Below are 21,504 nucleotides of genomic sequence, written 5' to 3' on the forward strand. Positions count from 1 at the left end.
AGAGAGGGAGAGAGAGAATCTCAAGCAGACTCCTTGCTAAGCACAGAGCCTGATGCGGGGCTTGATCTCACGACCCTGAGATCACAACCTAAGCTGAAATCAAGAGTCAGATGCTTAACTTACCCAGGAGCCCCTGACGACTCTACTTTAAATTGCAACCCAGGGGCACCTGGGTGGCTCAGTCGTTGAGTGTGTGCCTTCGGCTCAGGTCATGATCTCCAGGTCCTGAGATTGAGCCCCGCGTCAGGCTCCCTGCTCAGCGGGAAGCCTACTTCTCCCTCTCCCACTCCCCCTGCTTGTGTTCCCTCTCTCGCTGTGTCTCTCTCTGTCAAATAAATAAATAAAATCTTTAAAAAAATAAATAAATACATTGCAACACCCAACCTGCTTTTTCTCTGCATAGCATTCACCACCTCGTAATGCTCTTTATGTGTAGTTATCTCACACACTCACTTCTCCTCCACAAGAGCAGAGATTTTTGTTTCTTTTACTGTAAGCTGTGTCCCCAGTGCCCAGAACAGGGCCTGGAGCCCAGTAGGTGCTGAATTAATATTTGCTCTATGAATGTTGGAGGTGAGATGGAAGAATAACATCTACATTTTCCTTAAAAAGTCATCTGCTGGGTCTTTAGAGCAGTGAAACTACTCCATAGGACACTCTCATGGTGGATGCAAGTCATTATACACTTGTCCAGACCTCCGAAAGTTCAACACCAAGAGTGAACCGTGATGTAAGCTCTGGACTTTGGGTGATAATGATGTGTCAGTGTAAGTTTATTGATTCTAACAAATGCACCACTCTGATGGGGAATGTTGATAATTGGGGGGGGGTTGTGCATGTGTGGGGGCAGGTGGTGTATGGGGAATCTCTCTACCTTCTGCTGGGTTTTGCTGTGAGCCTAAACAAACTGGAAAGATTTTCCTTAATTCCTCCATACTCCCTTTGAATATATGATTTTAGCTACCATCATAGCAAACTGCATTGTCCTTGCTCTGGAGCAACACCTACCTGACGATGACAAGACCCCAATGTCTGAACGACTGGTGAGTGATGTCTCTCTTGAGGGGTCTCTCTTTGCTTTAGAGGCAAGTTGCCATGACCATGGGGCAGAGGGCAGAGTGGGCTCTCAGTCTTGGAGCCAAGAGCTGGATCATGAGCCCCCGACCTGGGAAGCCTAAATTTCATGAACACCAATAATCTGGGGAGAGAGATGCCTTCATGACTCACCCCCCCCACACCAGACCAGGCAAACCCAATGCTGACCAGGAGGGCAGTGGGTAACAAGTGTTCACATTGTCCATAGAAACATCATATTAGAAACAAAATTCTTGTGGAAGATGTTGACTATACATTAGAAATGGAGAGAACAATACAATGAACCCCTCTAAGAACCTCTCACCCAGATTCAACTGTTGTCAAGACTTTGCCTTATTTGCTTCCTCTGGCCCCTTGCATTTCATTGGTTTGTCTTTCCTGGCCAAAATTGTTGAAGGCAAATCCCAGACAACTTGTCAGTTCATTGCCATATACTTACTTAAGTCTACATTGCTAAAAAATATAGGCGTTTTCTTCCATTACCACAGTGACATTTTTACACCCAGCACAACTTACAGCAGTTCCTTGGAACCATCTAAGACGTAGTCAGGAATCAGATTTTCATGGTTGTCTCAGAAAAAGCATTTTTCAGTCAGTTTGGTCAAACCAGGATCCAGGCAGGGTCTAGATTTTGCTATGCTACTTAAACCTTTTATTTTTTTAAAGATTTTATTTATTTTTGAGAGAGGGTACACAAGCACAGGCAGGAGGAGGGGCAGAGGGAGAAGCAGACTCCCAGCTGAGCAGGGAGCCCAACATGGGTCTCGATCCAGGACCCTAGGATCATGACCTGAGCCGAAGGCAGACGCCCAACTGACTGAGCCACCCAGGCATCCCTGCTTAAGCCTTTTAAACTAAAGCAACTGTTTTCACTCCTGCCCTTGACTTATGGCAGAAATCAGTCCCATGACCCTAAGGTACGTCCCACATTCTGATGTTAGCCTGGTTGCTTGTATATGGTGTCATTTGGCTTGTTCTTCTATCCTCTCTGTCTCCTGTCATGGATATCAGCTCTGGGGGACGTTCATAGTCCTCGTTCAAATTTACTCGTTTGGGGGCGCCTGGGTGGCTCAGTTGGTTGAGCCACTGCCTTCGGCTTAGGTCATGATCCTGGAGTCCCGGGATCGAGTCCCACATCGGGCTCCCTGCTCAGCGGGGAATCTGCTTCTCCCTCTGACCCTCCTCCCTCTCATGCTCTCTGTCTCTCATTCTCTCTCTCACAAATAAATAAAATCTTAAAAAAAAAAAATTACTCATTTGGTGAAACTCAGCAGAGCTGTAAACTAGCACTAAGATCCTTCTCGATCCCCCTATCCATCCCCAAGTGCCGTGGTTCCTCTCCTGGCATTCTGACAGTGCAATGAAGAAGACTTTTTTTCCTTTCTGTCACCTTTTCAGATCCAGCTGTAATAGCTCAAGGGTAGGTAGAGGGGCATGTAAGAATCCACTCGTTCGTAATCCACAAAATATAGATGGTTCTCAAGACATCTAAATTTTAAGAGGTATGAATTATAACAGGTATTCTAAAACATATCACTAACCTATAAAACTTATGATTTCAAGACTTTTTAAAAATTTTTGTTTAAAATGAAGCTAAGTAAAGAGAGTCAGCTGGAAAACTAGGAAGCAAATAGTAGTACCATGGCAAGCTGATAGGGAAAGAATCATGAAGGCAGAAAGGATTGAAGCTTGAGAAACTTTGTAACAGATTGGAAAACATCCATGTAGGGGATCTGATGGAGTGGAGCTCATAGCTTGATTTCAAATATTATAAACTATCAGCTGGAAGCCAGAAACTGGCAAGAGGTTCAGTAAGGGGCTGGGGACCGGGACACTGGCCATATGCCAGCAAATGCAGAAGTATTACTCCAATATTTTAGCAACCTGAATGGCTGTGCTGGTGCATACCAGCTGAGAACCTTCACGAGTGTCAGATCTGGGGGTGAGGTTGGTGTACAGGGTCTAACCTTAAAGGCCTTGAGTGGTGCGTGTGACAAACATACTGAACCAGTGCTTTCCAGTAGAATTTTCTGTAATGATGGAAATGCTCTCCATCTGCACTGTCCAATATACTAGTCACTGGAATGTTGGCTACTGTGTCTGAAAAGCTGAATTCTTATTTTATTTCATTTGAATTAATTTACAGTTAAATAGCCACATGTGACCCGTGGCTGCTATAATGGACACCATGGATCCAAACAAACAATTCTGTTTGACCAAGTGATATATGAGGTTGGCCAAAAGGAAAGAAGGAGGGTGTCTTCTCCATGCTTCTGCTTCTCTTGCAAAGTCTTCAGGCAAAAGAACTCCGGGAAGGATGCGTTGGGGGGCAGTGGGTGCTGGAGGGTTGGAGAGGTGAGGAAAAATGGGTAGAGATTTCTGGATGGGCCAGGTCCCCAGTCATGCCACCCTCTACCCAGCCAAAGATCTTGACCTTACCTTCTCTCCCTTCCAGGATGATACAGAACCATACTTCATTGGAATTTTTTGTTTCGAGGCTGGCATTAAAATCATCGCCCTGGGGTTTGCCTTCCATAAAGGCTCTTACTTAAGGAATGGTTGGAATGTGATGGACTTTGTGGTGGTGCTGACAGGGTAAGTGTCACATGCTGTGTTTCTTAGAATTATCTCAAACTATAAAGACTTTGGAAACATCATGGTTGGTGTGTCCAGGCTGGGCTTGGGAAGGCTGAGTCCCCGTGCTCTTTTTCATCATGCCTTTGCCTTCTTGCACCCTGTCTTCATACCCTGACTGCATGATGCAGCAGATGCTTTTGGTTACAATTAGAATAATGGCTTATTAGAGTTGACTGCTTCCAAAGAGCTTTCTGTGCATTCTCTCATTTAATCCTCACAGCAACCCAATGAATTAGGAAATATTAATATTCCCACAGGACCACAGAGAGATCCGAAGCACAGATATGAACTTGCCTAGGATCACCCTGCTAGTGGAACTGGAATTTGAACCTAATATCATGTGATTCCAGAACTCAAGGTTTTAACTGTTGTGCATGTGTGATCCTTTTGCCTCATTTGGAGACGCCTTTATTCCAAGTTGATCTTGATTTCCAGCTGGTAAATGTTTGTTGAGGACTTCTGGGTGCAACAGCTTGTGGTAGGGCTATGGAGAAAACCAAGCTAGATAAGGTACAGTGAGTGCCTTAGAAGAGTTTTTGGATCTGTATATAGCGCACCATAGTTGAAAGGTGAGTGTGTATACACTTTCCACCAAGGACCCTCTCTATAAGGTAATGCTAGCTGTTATGACAATAGAAAAAACTGGGTAATGTCTTACACACAACGGAAATTTATTTATCACTCACTGAAAGTCCAAAACAGTTGTTCCTTGCTGGCAGGGCTCTCTCCTCCAAGCAGTGATTGAGGGAACCCAGGCCTTTACCACACTGTGGCTCCTCATTGTTGACTCACAGCTTCCGAGAACTTTGTGCTTGTATGCATCAAACCACAAAAGAGAAATGAGGATGCAAAGTGATACTAGGGAGGTTTTACAGGCCTGGCACATGCTTCTTCCCTTCCTATTCTTTCGGCTAGAATTTATTCACATGACACACATCACTGCAGGGGAAGCTGAGAAACATTAGATTGTGCTTAGAAGAAAGGAAGGTGGATTTGCTGAGTAGCCAGTCAGGCTCTGTTAGGGACCCCAAAGTCCTGTAACAGATGCCAACATAGACATTACCATTTTGTGCTGATTTCTGGCTCCTCTGTCCACCCACTCCTCTCCTCGAAGCTAAGACTGGCTTATCTTCCAAGACCCCTATTCATTCCTCATAGTTCCCCTCTGTGGGGTCACAGTTGTCCTCAGTGGGGCACAGCTCCCCTCTATGGGGTCACAGGTCTACTCTGTGGGGTCACAGCTCCCTTGTGTGGGGTCACAGCTCTCCTCTGTGGGGTCACAGCTGTCCTCTATGGGGTCGTAATTCTCTTCTAGGATCAAATTTCTCCTCTAGGCTCTGTTGCTGTTCCAGATCCTGTCTCTCCTGGCAGATGTCATGGGTCTTAGGCTCCATGCTGTGTTGGCTGGGCTCCTGCAATTCAGGTTTTGGGCACATTTGTTGTTTCAGAGCAATGTTGCTTTTCCCAAAAGGGCTTTGTCATATTGGGCTGTTTTGGTAGAGGCAATCAGATGTGAATGGTCTGTTGTGGGTACCCTGGGCTAGCTCTAGTGGGCTTGAGTGCTCCCTGAGGGTCCTCTGTTGGTTATTCCCATAGTCCTGTGGCTTGGGACCTTGGCAGGTTCCAAGGACATGTTGTGGTGTTGGGCACCTTTTTCTTACCTTTGTAGGAAACTTGTCTCTGAAACATCCTAATAGCTGACTTTGTTGTTGTTGTTGTTGTTGTTGTTAAAAGTGCATAACAAAGGGGCGCCTGGGTGTCTCAGGCCATTAAACATCTGACTCTTGATTTTGGCTTGGGTCCTGATCTCAGGGTCATGGGATCAGGCTCCGCACTCAGTGGAGAGTCTGCTTGAGATTCTCTCTCTCTCCCTCTCCCTCTGCCCCTCCCCACTACACTCGTGCTTCCTCTCTCTCTCTTTAAAAAATAAATAAATCTTTTTTTAAAAAGTGCATAACAAAATATTCAGACATTCAAAAAATAGAGAATAATGTAACAAATATTTGTGTATGCAAATATTCACTCAATGAATATTTTTTGTGCACCTATTATATACCAGGCTCTGGGACACAGCAGTGAACAAAACAGATAAAAGTCCCTCCTTTTGTGCAACAGATAGTCAAGTAGTGAAGAAAAGCTAAATGAATGAATGAGTGAATGAATAAATATCTAGTGTGTTAGGTGGCAGTGAGGGCTACAGAGAAACAATCAATCAGAGGAAGTATGGGACGTGTTATGAGCAGGAGGGCTGGAAACCGGGGAAGACTTTATTGGGAAGGCAGTATTTGAATGAAAACCTGAAGGAGGTGAGTGAATGAGCCTTGAGGATAGCTAAAGGAGGAAAGTGACAGGCAGAGGGAATAGCACATGCAAAGGTCCTGAGGCTGGGCTGTGTCTGGTATGTTTGATGAGCAGTGAGGAGGCCAGAGTGGCGGGAACAGAGTAAGTGAGGGAGAGAATGGAAGAGGTGAGGACAGGGAGGTGATAGAACAACAGCCTACCATCAAAATGAAACCTTTCTTTTTCTTTTTTTTTTTAAGATTTATTTATTTGAGAGACAGAGAGGGTGGGAGAGAGAGAGAGAGAGTTGGTGGGGTGGTGGAGGGGCAGAGGGAGAAGGAGAGAGAAACTCAGGCAGATTCCATGCTGAGTGTGGAGCCTGACACGGGGCTCTATCCTACGATCCTGAGATCATGACCTGAGCCAAAACCAAGGGTTGGACGCTCAACCAACTGAGCCACCCAGGCACCCCCAAATGAAACCTTTCTCATACAGTGTAAGTCCCCTGTGTTCTCTTCCCTGGCCTTGTTCATTCCCTTCCCCATGCAGAAACACTTCCTGAGTTTTGTGTTTATCATTTCCAGTTATGTATTTACCCTTTTATATACGTGTAAATAAGGGTATGAGAAATACGTAGTACCTATTTTACATTTTGACCACAAAAGTATATAAGAAATATATATAGTGCGTTCTTGCACAGTTTTAAGTTTCTCTGTAAACATTTCCTTCTACAGCCTTCCTTCTGCCCTCACCTTGTGATTGACAAGACTAGGTCTCATTCATCCATTTTCCCTGCTGCATAGTATTCTGCAGTATGAATATGCTACCATGTATTTATCTGTTTGGGTTGTTTCCAGCTTTGGGCTATTTTGAACCAAGCTGTCCCCTCACTCTTGCTGGTGGATTTCTCTAGGGCATCTACCTGGGAGTGGAACTGCTGAGTTGTGTACTCTGTGCATCCTCGGCTTCACGAGGCATTGCCAAATAACTCTGCAAAGTGGTTGTGCCAATTTATACTCCCTAGGGGCTGACTTTTGCTGGCAGGGGCTGGCTTGACCTTGCTGGCAGGAAGAAGCCTTAAAAAAAAAATCCCTGGTTTTTTATAACATGGTTCTTGGAACATCCAGAGAAGCTCATATACCATGCAGCATATAGTAAGCCTCAATAAATGGTCATTAAGTTGAAAGGCGGCCGTGTGATAAGTTAGTTAGCCACTGGGGCGTTTGCATCTGCTTCTTGATTACAACAAGCTGATCTTTTTCCCTAGTTTTTAAACATCTGATGAGGCTCTAGAGAAGAAATTCTCATCGGAGACAAATAGGTGCTAAGGATGAAAGCCTTAGAATTAATAGGATTCATGGACCCTCTGAAATTGCATGCAAAAATTATGTGTATATATATATTTTTCTGGTCTGTAGTTTTCATTAGATTCTCAGGGGGTCCTGCTTCTAACACCATAAGGAGCCGCGTTCTTTTCCTTTCTTACCCCTCTTCCTTTCCCACTTCATTTTTCCTGCCTTCCTTTCTCTTGCTTGTCTCCCTGTTGCTTCTCCTGTAATCAGCCACCCTTCCTTATTGTCTGCTGGTTCTGTCTCCTTCAAATCAAACACATAGCTCAAATTTCATTACTTCAAATTCCAAGGGGCTGCTTGGTCTCCTCTTGGGCTGCAATTGAGGAACAGAGAGTAGGGACTGCAAGCCCCACAAATTCAACCTTCTGTGCAGTGGTGCTACCAGGCAAATGCTGTACACTCTTAGTTCTGTGTTCCAGGGGGAGGGGACCTGAGTGTATTAACCTGACCTGAGACAACATGGCCTTAATGAGCACTTTTTGATTAACTCATTGTCTTCTTACATTTCTAAGCAAACCGCAGCATTAAAACACCATTCATTTTTCATGGATTCATAAGATTCTTGCCTTCTTCTTGTGTAAAGTTTGGCAGAAAGTATCGTACCCAATGGAGTTTGGTTTGTTCTGTGTAGTTCAAGGCCTCAGAGAAATTCTAAGTTTGCAATTTTATCAAGCCCCTTTGAAGTGTGCTTCTATTGTATTTGAAGTTCTGATCGTTAAATTGAAATCGTGTAAGAGGAAGATTTCAGAAGCTTGGCTGTATTTCTGAGATGACAGAGCTTTGACTGTAATGCTTAGATATATATATATAAACATCTGGGAGGTCAAATAATGCAATTGTGCATGTTAACAAAGGAGATTGTGGACATGATCAGGGTAGGGATGAAGACAGTTGTTTTTGTGTTCACAGGCTTAGCCCTGTACCTGGCGTGGGTGCTCAGTAAAATAAATGGCTGCAAAGCGGTAATACTTCTGAGAATCAGAGTGTTCTGGAAAATGCACTAAGCTGTTTATGGAGATGGGGACCATTGCATTGATATAGTTAAACAGCCCAGGAATCTATGACAGATACTCTGACATCAGATAAGGCATGGAACAGATGAACTCTGGGTCCTTGCCAACTCTGACATTTCATGACTCTGTAAAAATGACGGTTCCTTTTTGGAAGGTCCTACCAGCTGCCCCAGGCTTTGGGCAGTTTTGTTGAGGATCAGAAGTGAGGAAAATACCCAAGTACTCAGGGACCATCAGGAGAGGACATTGGCTTTGGTTTCATAGCATCACTGAATTTTAGGACTCAATGGACTCTGGCAGGTCCAAACCCTTTATTTCACTCACAAGGGAGTTAAGACACAGAGAGACTAAGTTATTTGCCCAAAGTCAAAGTTACACTGAGATGGTGGCAAATCAGGAAACTTCCAGAATCAGAAGCTGTGCTCACATTAAGGAGCCTAGAACCCCAGTTTGGGGGCAGTGGGAGTGGTATAGATGATTAATGCCCCCCCTGCCAAGTTTCTGCCATCAGAGCCCTGCTTTTTCCTTACTTCTGTCCAAGTACCCAGACTGTGGCCCCTTTCCAGAGAGATAGAAAGGGAGCCTCGATAGTAGCCCAGTTCCCCTTACACAGCTGAAGAAACTGGGGCCCAGAGGGTCAGAATGACGAGTCACACACCTCATGCTGTCTTCCCTTTGATCAGTTTAACAAACGTATGTCACCATTCTTCACTCTCTCCTCCTTTCTTCGCCTCCCATGTTGCTGTTCTGAGTTGCTTGAAAATAAAAACAGCATTCTAAACACAACAACAACAAAACCAATTGGCACTCTAACTCATGAGACCAACTAACAGCTCCTATAAATACCAGCTGCATTTTATTTTAATGTTTGTCTGCATTAATTTCTCCCCCCGTGGATCAGTCACCCTTGGTATCAGAAGGATTCCCTACCATGGCACAAATGCTTCTTATCATTCAGAGAGTTTTATCATTGAGAGAGCATTGATCTTTTCATTGATCAAAGCATTTGGTTGTCATGATATTTGCTGAACTGTGTTTCACCAGGAACAGCCTCACTTCCTAGCAGTAGGAGCTAGCCTCTCCATCTTGTAATACAGTGACAGTGATAGTAATGGTGTTGGCTGCCATGCTATTTCCATCATTTATTAAGCATTTGTTTTGTGCCAGCACTATATTAACAGTTTTATGTGCATTATCACATTTTAGTTGCACAAGCCTTTTTTAGAGATGAATCTGAGGCTCAGAGAGGTTAAGCTACTTGCAAAGGGTCCCCCAGCTAGTAAAGGGTGGATCAGGATCTCAACCACTCTACTGGGACAGTGCCCTAAAACTAGGATAACCTGAGACCCAAGTTAAGTTCAAAGAGCTATATTCAGCCCAGTATCCTTATGAACATAATACCTGTTATTAATAGCAGTGGGAACATTGACAAACTAGAACTTAGAAGACACTTTATAACATGATATACTATACATGTGTATATGCTTAGCTAATCTTTACAGCCCTCTGAATTAGGTACCACTATTACCCCCACTTTACAGATGAAAGCTCAAAGAGGCTAAACATCTTGCCCAATGTCACTTACCTCATAAGTGGTGAACTCAGGTGGATCTGGAGCCAGAATCCATGTTCTTGAGTCCTACACTATTTCTTTAAAGTCAAGTTTTCCAGGGAAGTCAGGAGGATCTTTACTTTTCTTCCCCATCTTGGACTCCACTATAGCAGGAAAAAAAAAATCGGCAAAAGAGATGTCCACAAATGGGAGACTGGCATATACCAATGGTTAAGACCTGGGCTTCAGAGTCGGAGCGATCTCTGCCAGTGAGGAACTTGAGAACGTACTTGGATCCCTCCAAACCTCAGTTTTCTCACCTGGAAAAAGGGAGAGCGTCTGCCTCCTCGGGCTGTGATAGAGATTGGAGAAGGCAACATTGTGGCCGACACTGTGAACTGAGCCCCTGGACCATTCTGAGTTCTTCATAAATGGGAGTTGATGAATTGAAGGGAAAGAAATTAGGACATATTCTTTTGGATGTGTGTGGTAGGTCCTGCAAATGCCCCTGTCCATATTCGTCCCACTCACCTCCGAGTTTACCTGTGGTGGGCAGTTCCCAAGCAAGCTAACCTCTTTGTACCTCCAGTGCTCTCATCTTTCTGCATCTGTGCTGGAGGGTGTTCTCCAGCATTGCAGGAGTTTGTTCAGCCCACGTGACAGACGTTTAACACCCCCAGGAGCAGCCCTTAACCAGTGAGAGAGGGAGTCCGTGTATAAATAAGGCCTGGCTTCCCCATTGCTCAGTGAGAAGACTTGGAGGTGTGTTCTACCTCTCAAAGGGCCTTTCACAGGATTGAATACTAGTTGCTCACGATGATACCCATTCATTAGCGCACCCTTTACCGACTTCTTGCTTTCTAGTTTATCCCTTTTAATTCCAAGGATCATCTCCCAAAAGTCCTCGTCTTGGAGCCATAATAGTTTGAAGCCTAGCGGGTTAGAGATTTCAGCACCCTGGACAGCGCACAGCACACTTCACCAGATAAAGACGTCCTCCTTTCTCCCTCCGCCCCTAACTGGAGTGGGGAGGGGACTGAGTGAGGACCAGATGGCCAGGTGACATTGCTCCATACTGAGCTTCTTGGCCATTTTCCTTGTGTGGCTGGAGAAGACCTTGCCATCCAGCTCTCAGCAGGTTTAGGGGCTGATCGAGGTCTTGTCCTCTTGAATTGCTATGACAAACACCAGCCTGCCTCCAGAGAGGCATCTGGCCACTGCCTCTACAGTTTGCAGGGCAAAATGACTCCTCTCTTCTCACCAGGGCAGGGAGGCTGATGCCTGGCGGGCAGAGGAAATCTCAGCGGAACGGGAGGCAAGTGGGTGCCTGGGGCTGAGGCAGAGGCTGCCAAGTGAGAGACACTGCTTTGCTTTATGCAGGGAGGAACTACAGGCATTGGAGATGCTCTGTTGTTACAGATGTTGTAGAAACTGGACAGTCTTCTCTCCAAGCAGGACCTGGGCCTGACTCAGAGACCACAAGCCTTCGCCTTCGGTGCGGTCATGTAGTAGAATGGTAAAGCTGAGGTTTGGGGGGCAGGGTCTAGGAAAATCAAAGCCCCATTTTTCTTGACTTCTCTGGCTATAATGAGCCCTTTGGTGATACCTGCCAATCTCAAAGGTTTAAATACCTTCTGTACCTATGTTCCCCAAACTTAAGTCTTCTGCCCAGAGCTCTCTTGCAGTCCCCATGTGGGTAGGAGTCCACAGACATCTCACACTCAAGATGTCCAAAACTGAACTCATGTGCATCCTTCTTATATCTCTCTTCCTGTCTTTTTACATCATTGGATGACAGCTCCATTCTTCCAGGGGCTCTGGCTAACAATCTTGACACCTCCTCCCTCATGGTCAATTCTTTCTCATATTCTGTAGGTTCCGTCTTCTTCCACCTCCACTGCCACCAACTGGGCTGAGCCATCATCATCTCTCAGCTGGCTTGTTGGAGCAGGCTGTGCCCAGGTCTCTGCTTCTGCCCTCCTCCCCCATAGCCTGTTATCAACACAAGCAGCCAGAAGGATCCTTTTAACACATAAATTAGATCAAATCACTCTTCTGCTCACATCTTTCTCATGGTTCCTGTCTTACTCAGTGTAAAAGCAAAAGTCCTCATCACAGCCCACAAGGACCTGCATGATCTGCCCCCGTCACCTCCCACCCTCATCAGCAGCCACACTCGCTCACTCGGCACCAGCTGCACCAAGCTCCTCGCTGCTCCTTGAACACTTCAGGCATGTTTCCACCTCAAGGCCCTTGCACTTGTAGTGCCCAAATCTGGTATGCTCTTCTCAATCCATTTCCTCATCTTTAAGACTTTACGCCAATGTCCCCTGGCTCCTTATCTACAATTCCAACACGTTTGACACTTCCTGTCCTCTCTTCTATTTAGATTCTTTTCTGTGCACTTGGCCGCTTTCCGACAAACTAGATATTTTACTTTATTTTCTGCCAGTCTCCTCCACTAAGTAAACTCCCTGCAGAAGGAGATTTGGTTTTTTCACTCATGGTGCTATTCCCCCATGCCTAGAATAGTGCCTGGCACACAGTAGGTGCTCAACAGATGTTTTTGACAGAATGACTGAGTCGATGGTACCTATAACCTGCCAATGTTGAGGGAAGTGTCAGTGTATAATAAACTGGGGCACAGAAACCCCTTCCTAAGTGCCCCTGCATTTCACGGCATCTAGATCAGATGATGCAGTTTTGGAGGGCAGTTGGAAGTGTCAACTTAACTATTATATGTACTGAGTATGATAAGCCCGCCCATTGGTTGTGGTCCTGCCCCAGGAATTATGGCGTGTCTTATGTGTTGAGCTCTCAATGGACTAAAACTCCTCTGGAACCAGCTTTGTTAGCTACTTTGCACTAATAAAGTGGCACAAGAATGAACAGGTTTGAGTGTGGGGGGGTGGTCTGAGCAGGGGTGAGTTCTCAGGCCTACTGTGTATGGTTGTACAGGTTGCGCACTGAACCAGACAGCTGGAGTATATTTTCTAAGTGTGTAACTCGTCTACATTTAAACTTCTTTCGGAGACATCACAGGCTAAAAAGTATCAAATACTTCATGCCTGGGAGTCCTTTCCACCCTAAGAAGCTTTGATTTTAGGAGTCATGTTTTTTTGTGGTGCTGAAGAGACATGATTGGTGCCGAAGGTCATGGGTTGTTTTGTTTTCACTGTTCACAGGCATATTTGGAGGCCACCCACAGAATTTCAGGACATGAAACTTTGGCAGTAGGAACAGAGGCAGGAAGTAAACCTAAAACTCTTAAGTCCTGCTCTGAGCACTAAAATGTGGCTGGGGCTGCTTTCCTTTGCTTCACATTGGTATGCCAGGGACGTGATGTTGAATCATTATAAGATTGAGAGGACAGGACGGATCAGACTGAGAGGTCTTTGTAAACTAGACTGATGAGTTTTGATTCATAGGAAATAGCCCTGGATGTTTTCAAAACAGAAACTGCAAAGTGTGTAGCAGAACTGCATTCTATGCAAATCTGACTTATACAAAATCATTGTTATGTAATTGGCACACATAGAAAAAGAAAAAGGATGAATATAATAATTAAATAGTGAGGTCATTTCTACCTGCCATTGCATTTAGTGAGTTTTTTCCAAGGAATGAACATGATTCATGTTCTTCCTAGAACACAGTATATCAGCTAGGAATGTTTTCTCTTCAAGTAACAGAAGAGACATCTAGAAAGGGCTTTAGCATTAAGTAGAAATTTTTGTTATCTGATTTAGAAATCCACAAATCTGTAGACCGAGATTAGTTGAATGGCTCAGTGATGTCCTCCCAACCCCCTCAGTAGGTTGAATTTTGAACTCATGATTTGTTGCCCCAAGGTGGCAAAATGGCTGCCACATCTCCTCTCACGGCCTCATTCAAAAGCAGGAAAGTAATGACTAGGAGAGAAAACTCTCACTGGAGACTTTTCATTTTTATCTAGGAGAAACAAATCTTGCCCAGAAGTTCCCAGCAGGTTTCCTTCTAAATCTGATTGGCTATACCTGGGTCATATGACCATTTCCAGCTTCAGGGCAGACCAGAAACATGTGTGTCTGGCATTTTTGCCATTTTATGGGAGGCTAGTTCTGCTTGTGAGAAAGATGAGGGAGAGGGAAATGGCTGTTGGGACAGTTAGCGGTATCTGTCACATGAAGCATACTACTGACATTCTTTTATATCATATATTACTGTCCACATTACACACGCTTATTACTGCCCAGCCTTAAATATGCAAAACCATACATATTGTACTTTATGGATGATTTAAAGGTTTGTTGAGGGTGTTTTTTGAGTCTATGCAATTTTTCCTTTGTGCACTTACTTCAGAATCAGAACTTAACTCTCCCATGTAAGACAAAACATCACTTTGGGGATGTAGGTTCAATTCCTGGCTCTCCTGCTCAGAAGATGTGTGACTTCAGGCAAATGATTTACTCTTCTTAGTCTTTATTTTACTTATCTGTTAAATGAGGCTCATGTTAATACTTACTTAACCCCACTGAGCTGAGGTGAAGATTAGATGGATAATTTTTAGCAATAAAATGTAGTCAAGAGGAGGGAGAGGGGAAGGAGGATTCTTGTGGTGGAGCAAGTCCTAGAATTGAGGTGATCCCATGTCTGGGATGATTTGGGATGATAATGGAAATAGGAAGGGAAGGATGGATTTAAGGACTCTTTCCCAAAAAAAGAACATTCCAGAACATGATAATCAACTGTTGACTGATATAATGGTAGGGCCATTGCAGGGGCAAGGGGCACAGGGCGCTTCTAGTGAGAATTTATTTCAGTCATGCCGAAGTCCCTGAAAGACATCAAAGTCGAAATGTCATTTAGACAGATGTAGATAGGGTTAAAGCCTGCCTGGCCTGTCTGGCCTTGAGAGTCATCCACAAAGAGGTTGGTTAAGGCCAGAAAGTGCCTGAGCTCTACAGGCCTGGTGGTATAACGGACAGGAACATGGGGTCAGGGAGCACCCACACTGAGGGACCTGAGGGAGGAAGAGGATCAGGGAAGGAAACAGAAGATTCAGGGGACAGGTGGTTAGGAAGAGAGGCAAACCACAGTCAGCCACATGAGTTGCAGCCAAAGAGAGGTCTTCCCAAAGCTTTTGGGACTTTGTAATTAGGAGGAAAAGAGTGACTCTAAAGGGTTGTCCATAGCGGGGATGGGGATGCATGAAATCTTGGTGGCAAAGGTCTGATTGAAAAGCAAATGAAGGAGGAAAAGCTTTGGTAGTTTCTACCATCTGCACCAGGGTTTGAAGGTTGGGTGACCTCATTAGGGGACTAGCTTGACTTTCTGGATCTTTTTCCTCTCCTTCACAAAAGTTTTTTTTGTTTTTGTTGTTATTGTTGTTGTTTTATCAGGAGACTGAAATGGTGAGCCTGTTTAGAAAGATGAAGAAAATGGGCATCACATATTATTATGTATCTCTTTCCAAATAAAATTCTAGTTACATCATACTGGAACATCTGGACAGATCTTCATGAAATGGGGAAGGTACATTTGGGATGGTTTTACTTGGTGATATATAGGAAATTCACTTGAGAGGCTCTGTCCCATAGAACTAGGATATGATGCACCAGGGCAGCAGAAATAAAGGTTCAAACTGGCATGACTTCTCGGTAGTGATATGTCTGGTGAATTTTGGTTTCAGAGGTGAGTCATACATCAAAAGGTACTCGGATAGTAGAGGCTTCAAGGTGCAACCTTGGTTTGCCAGTCAGCTGCTCCTTGTGCAGGCAACTCTAGAAGAGGGGACAGCCAGTACACACACACAGTGGTTAGGACAATGGGCTCGGGAGTTTGAACAGATTCAACACACAGCTCCGTTCCCAAGTTGTGTGATCTTGGGCACGTGACGGTGCCTTCCTGAGATCTTAGCTTGCTCACCTGGAAAACAGGATATCGTGCTCTACCTTGTAGAGTTGTTTGAAAGGTTTCATGAGCTCATGTCTGACACGTGGGGGGGGGGGGTTTATGGATGGTATTTACTGAGGGATGGTTTGAAGAGAAAGGGAGAAGGGCTTTGGTGTTTCTGTGGGCCTCAGCTTGCTCATCTGTGAAATGGGAATAAGAGTTGTACCTACCTCAAAAGGTAGGATTCCATGAGGTAATACATGTAAAGCACTTAGAAACTGGCACAGAATAAGTGCTCAGTGCTGTTAGCTATTCTAACACTAATAACTATAATTATAATGATGATAATAATTATGAGTGCTTCTCCAGGCCCAGTTCCACAGACCAGTTAGTTCGCTGTAGAGAACATTGGCTCCTGATAATTTGGCATGCAACATCTAACCCCCTCTTCCAATCTGGGGAGAACCCCCCCTTCATGAGTAGTACTCCTGGATCACAGGGCTCCACACTCACTCACAAACCGAAGGTTTCAGGAAGGGGGGAGTCATCCTCTCTCCACCCCTTGGTAATCAGGGCATGTGGTTCAAACTCAACCAGTCACACACTCCCTGACCCAGGAATTGGAAAGCAGAATGTTTCAAACACGAAGGGATGATTCTGGTTCCTTCCTGGCAGCGTGCTGCCATGGGGGTTGTTGGTCTGGCTGCATTGCTCCTGCCCACTTTCCAAGTCCCCTCCTCTGGACTCCGGCTGTTTATCTGAGCTTCCTAAAAATCCCTTTGATGCCCAAGACAGACAGCTGGTTTCTGATGTTTGCAATCCAGAACTCAAACTGATGCTGGGACAAAGATTTGAAGGCCAGTAGCTTGTTTGTAGATCCCAGGAAACACAGATGGAGAGTAGAGGAGTGAGAGAGTGAAGAGAAGACAGCCAGTAAAGTTTACATTAGCCAATGAGTTAGTGCCTTTGGCAGCTGGTGCATGCTTCATCTCTCTGGAGAACTTTGGGAGGCAAGTAGCACACGTCCCTTAGAGTTAGCTCACCTAAGGAGCAAGGGGGCTGGGTTGGGAGATCCTCCTGGGGCATGAGCTCCCGGGCTCTCCTGGTTTGCCCTGCACTCAGACTAAGCATGCTTCTGTGGCCAGAACATCCTAGATGTTCAGAGTGAGTGATGTGGGACATGGGCACAGCACCCACAGTGTCTGTCTTGATGGCTATACTTAGCTGGTTCTGCCATGAGTTGTGGCTCAACTCCTTAGCTTTCCTGGTGAAGCATTTTGGGGGTCAGTTCATCTTTAGTCTGCAGCAATGAGAGGAAAACAAGGCTCACCCTGTTGGCCCCACATGGGAGGTGAGAACAGCTGCTCTGCAGGGAAGGGATAAAGGAGGGGCAGCTGAAAACCATTCCCTTGACCTTCGGGGAGTTTGGGCTCCACTAATATTCTGGAGACAGAGGACTCTCTCCTTCCTGGCCTGATGGGCTCGGGACTTCTGTGCAGAGAAGAATAGAGGTCAGGTGAATAAAAGGCATAGAAAGTTGAAGGAGAGGAGCCAAAGAGGATCCAGGTGGGATCCGGGGCCCGAGATTGGGGATGAGTTAGCAACATTTTGCATTGTCTTTGGCTGGCAGCGATGAGTAGAATTTGTTCCAGAAAGGAAGAAATGAGCAAACTGGGCTTCTCTCATGATGAGGTGAGAATTGCATTAGCAGGGTAGTCTCTCCACTGAGGATGGCACAGCAACCCATGTGTTCACACCTGAATAAGGAAGAAGTGTTGTTCTTATGTTCCTATTGTGGAGTTCTTGTGTGGCCCAGGAATGGCGAGTAACAGAAGAACCAACCTGTGGTGGCTTAAACAGATGGGGGCTTATTTTTTGTCATATTACAAAAAGTTGGCAGTGGGTGTTGGTTGGCACACATTGGCATCTCTTGGCCAATCTCTTGGCTTTCTTTGGCCTTTACCTCATGGTTGTAAAATGGTTGCTGGAGCTTTTACCATCATGTCCACTTACCAGGCAGGAAGAAGCAGGGACAAGATGACCCCATCCAGCTCTGCCAACTTTTACATCAGGCAGAGCAAAATCTTTCCCAGAAACCATCCACCGAGCTTCTACTTACATCTCATGGCCAGAAATACGTGCATGGCCACATCCAGCTCCGAGAGAGCCTGGGAAAGTATTTCACGTTTCTAACCATTCTAGACACTGTTCTAACTTTTGATTTTGTATATGATTAAAGAGTATATTTAAAGTCGAATGTTTTATTTTAAAACTGTCTTCATTCACCTTATAATCATCTCTTCTGTATGATTCTTCGTTATCAGCTATCTATTGCCATGAGAGTGCTGTGTAACAAACAGTGCCAGAACCCAGTGGCTTAAAAGGACAGCGTTTATTTAGCTTATGGTTCTGAGGGTTGGCAGTTCAGTGGGGTGCTTCATCTGATCTCAGATCAGCTCATTTATGCATCTGTGGTCAGCTGTGGGGCAGCTGGGTGGCTCCCCTGTTGGCGTGTTGGCTGTCTGTAGGCTGGTCTAGGATGGCCTTGGCTGGGACCACTGTGCTCTGCTCCATGTGGTCTTTTCCTCCAGCAAGCTAATGTCGGCCTGTTCATATGGCAGAAGCAGGGTTCCTAGGAGAAAGAGGGAGTACACAGGCCTCTGGAGGGCTAGTCCCAGGAATGTGATGTCCTCACTTTGGCCACTGATGGCCAAAGCAAGCAGTGAGGCCAGTCCCGATTCAAGGGGTGGGGCAAGAGATCTCATCTCTTGGTGGGAGGAGCGATACATCATATTGCAAAGGGTGTGTATCTAAGAAGTTATTCACTGGGACCATTGAGACCCTGATTTCTGTTCCCTGAGGACTTCTTTCCTGACTTCTTTTTTTTTTTTTTCTCTTTCCTGACTTCTGTTAGTCATTGGTGCCACACCTTCTCCTTCCTTTTAATTCTTGACTCATAGCAAGAAACAGGGATGACATGTTATTGTTACCATGTCAGTCACACAGTGAAAAGGAGAGAAAGTGTCAACAAAGGCTCTGTTGAGAGCCCAGGGCCCATCATACGGCCACCTGGGAACTAAAGGTGGGGAAGATCACACAGCTTTTATCAAATCTCGACTTGATACCTGAGTTTTGAGCCCTCATGGGCAGTTGAAGTGAGGGAGCAGATTTCTTGCCTGCTATGTAAACCCAGAACAGTTCACAGCCATGCACCCTGGCTCCTTATGTCAACTGGGCTTTTGATTTCTTTCTTTTCTTTTTTTTTTTTTTGAAATGTCACCTGCTCCTGATCAGAGCTGGATGGAAACCTCCTCCAATTCTGTCAGCTCAGGGGGACAGAGGCCAGACTGGCCAACATCTGTGCAGAGACCGTTTCCCTAGCCTTTCTTCATGTCCTAACTCTGTTTTGCTTCTGCCCTCTTTTTAAGCAACCTCCACCTGTCTTCCCTCCCAAAACTCCAGCTTTATGAGAACCCAGGCCAACAGGAGGTCAACCTCTAAGAAAGGAAACTGCCATTAGCTGAGCACCTGTTATGGGCCACGCCCCTTACACACCTCATCGCCTTCAAGCCTCCCCACAGCTCCATGAATATTATCGCAGTTGAGGAAAACTAGATCCAGAGAGGAAAAGTCACTTGTCTGAAGTCACACGGATGGGAAGTTCTGGAACCAGGACTTGGATGCAGATCCACCCCACTGCAGAGCCAGGCTTCCTTCTGTTCACAGTTGCATTTTTTAAATTTATTTATTTATTTATTTATTTATTTATTTATTTATTTATTTATTTATTTATTTATTTATTTGACAGAGAGATAGAGAGCACAAGTAGGCAGAGGGAGAGGGAGAAGCAGGCTCTCCGCCGAGCAGGGAGCCAGACGTGGGGCTCGATCCCAGGACCCCAGGATCATGACCTGAGCCAAAGGCAGCCGCTTAACTGACTGAGCCACCCAGGCACCCCCACAGTTGCATTTTAGAGGGAGAAAATAGGGAGAGGGATGCCAGCTTCCTCCATCAACAGCTTCAGCTCACTCATCCCAGGACCTTTGCAGAAGCTGTTGCCTGTGTCTGGAATATGCTCTCTCCTCTGTGTCTAGCTAATTCTGATATTTAAAGTATTTAAATGTGATATTTAAAGTATTTAACAACTGGAATGACATGGGCACTGACCAGTTAGAAAGGAAGCTCCCCTTTTGTGCCAAGTGTAGGCCTTTAGTTTGCTGCACCATAGGAAGGTCCAGGGGACTTGGAGGGGGACCGAGGTGCCAAGGGGAGCATTCACGGGACTCAAGGAAGTATATATTTACTGGTATTAACTATCTCTTCCTCCAGAAAGCCTTCCTGACCTCCCTACACCCTGCCTAGTATCAGGCCAGTGTAGGTCCCTTCTTTATGGGATCTGTATACTGGGTAAATCACCCATCTTCTTCCTCTGGAGGACAAAGACTGAACTCAGAGCCTAGTACAGAACCTGAGAATGATGCTCAGTAAACATCTATTGAATGAATGAATGAATGAATGAATGAACGAATGAGTTTGTAGCTGGTGGTAGAAAGAACCATGCCCTTTGGCAGGTTTGCCCAGGCGTTGGTGAGGGATGGACAGCGGGAAGCATGGGACATCCTTAATTTCAGTCATGTTGCTCTGAAGCCTGAGAGAATGCCCAAGACGCGGGAACAGCGAAGTTCCCACTCTCAGTTTGGCCTCACTCAGGGGACTGTGCCTGCCGAGGGGCATCCTGGGAAGCCAAGAGCAGTGGGGGCTTTGAGAACACAGGGATTGGGGAACAGCCCCTAATTTTACATTTCCTACTCCTTTGTAAAGGAACGGGCAAGGCTTGCATGTTTTTAAACTGTAGATTCAACAGCAGAGCCATGATCAAGAGCTGGACCCTAGAGTCATCAATGTGGGCTTCCTCAGTGTCCAGCTTGGGGACCTGGGGACATTACAGATCAGCACTGACATTCACTGAGAGCTTACCATGTGCCCAGTGCTGTCCTCAACATCGAGTAGATTATCTCATTTAATCCTCCAAGTATATCCCTCTCTGTAGGGGCTGCCCTTGTCCCCATTATACAGTTGGGAAAACAAGAACAGGCCCAAGGAGGGCGCGTGGCCGGGCAGGAAGCCGGGTGAACCTGGGCAGCTGGGTCCTTCGTGCTCTCCTTCCCTGCTCTGCTGACCTCTGGTGAATCTTCTTGCCTCTCTGAGCCTCAGCTTCCTCATCTGCTTGTCGTACCTCATTTGCAGGGCAAATAAAGGGGTCAGTAATAATGGGGACCACAGGTGAAGCGCTGGCTGTGGCCATGCTCTCTGCTGCAAGGACCTTTACAAGGACCATCCCATTCAGTCCCTGCTTCCCATGAGGTGCAAGCTGTCGTCCCCATTTTACAGATGAGAAAACAGAGGCTTGGAAAAGCTAGAGCATTTGCCTCAGGCCACACGGCTAGGAAGTGGAGGATTGGGATTTCAATGATGAAGCCTGACTCTTAAAGCCACAGTCAATAAATGGAACAGAGGATGCTGATTCCAGGATTATCAGATGCCGGAATTAGGGAAGTGAAGACTCCGCTTCCAGGCTGCATGACTTAGCTCCAAGAGGTTGTGGCTGGTGGACCTGCCAGGGAGAGTTTAGCTAGATACACAGCAACATTTTTCTTGCTAATACTAATACTAATACTAATAATAATTCCTCTTATTTACTGTG

The 21,504-nt window shown here is 45.6% G+C and overlaps 1 protein-coding gene across 2 annotated transcripts in view; it reads left to right on the forward strand.

Moving 5' to 3' along the window:
- Positions 1 to 21,504, forward strand: part of CACNA1A (calcium voltage-gated channel subunit alpha1 A) — a 213,900-nt gene that overhangs the window by 38,434 nt on the left and 153,962 nt on the right. For both annotated transcript variants that reach the window (XM_034998421.1, XM_034998422.1), the window contains exons 2-3: positions 938 to 1,043; positions 3,551 to 3,690. In XM_034998421.1, coding sequence (XP_034854312.1) covers positions 938 to 1,043; positions 3,551 to 3,690 — 246 coding nt within the window. The remainder of the gene's footprint in view (positions 1 to 937; positions 1,044 to 3,550; positions 3,691 to 21,504) is intronic.

Source organism: Mirounga leonina, unplaced genomic scaffold, assembly GCF_011800145.1.
Source record: "Mirounga leonina isolate KUSES-001 unplaced genomic scaffold, KU_Mleo_1.0 Mir_94, whole genome shotgun sequence".
Classification (NCBI taxonomy): Eukaryota; Metazoa; Chordata; class Mammalia; order Carnivora; family Phocidae; genus Mirounga; species Mirounga leonina.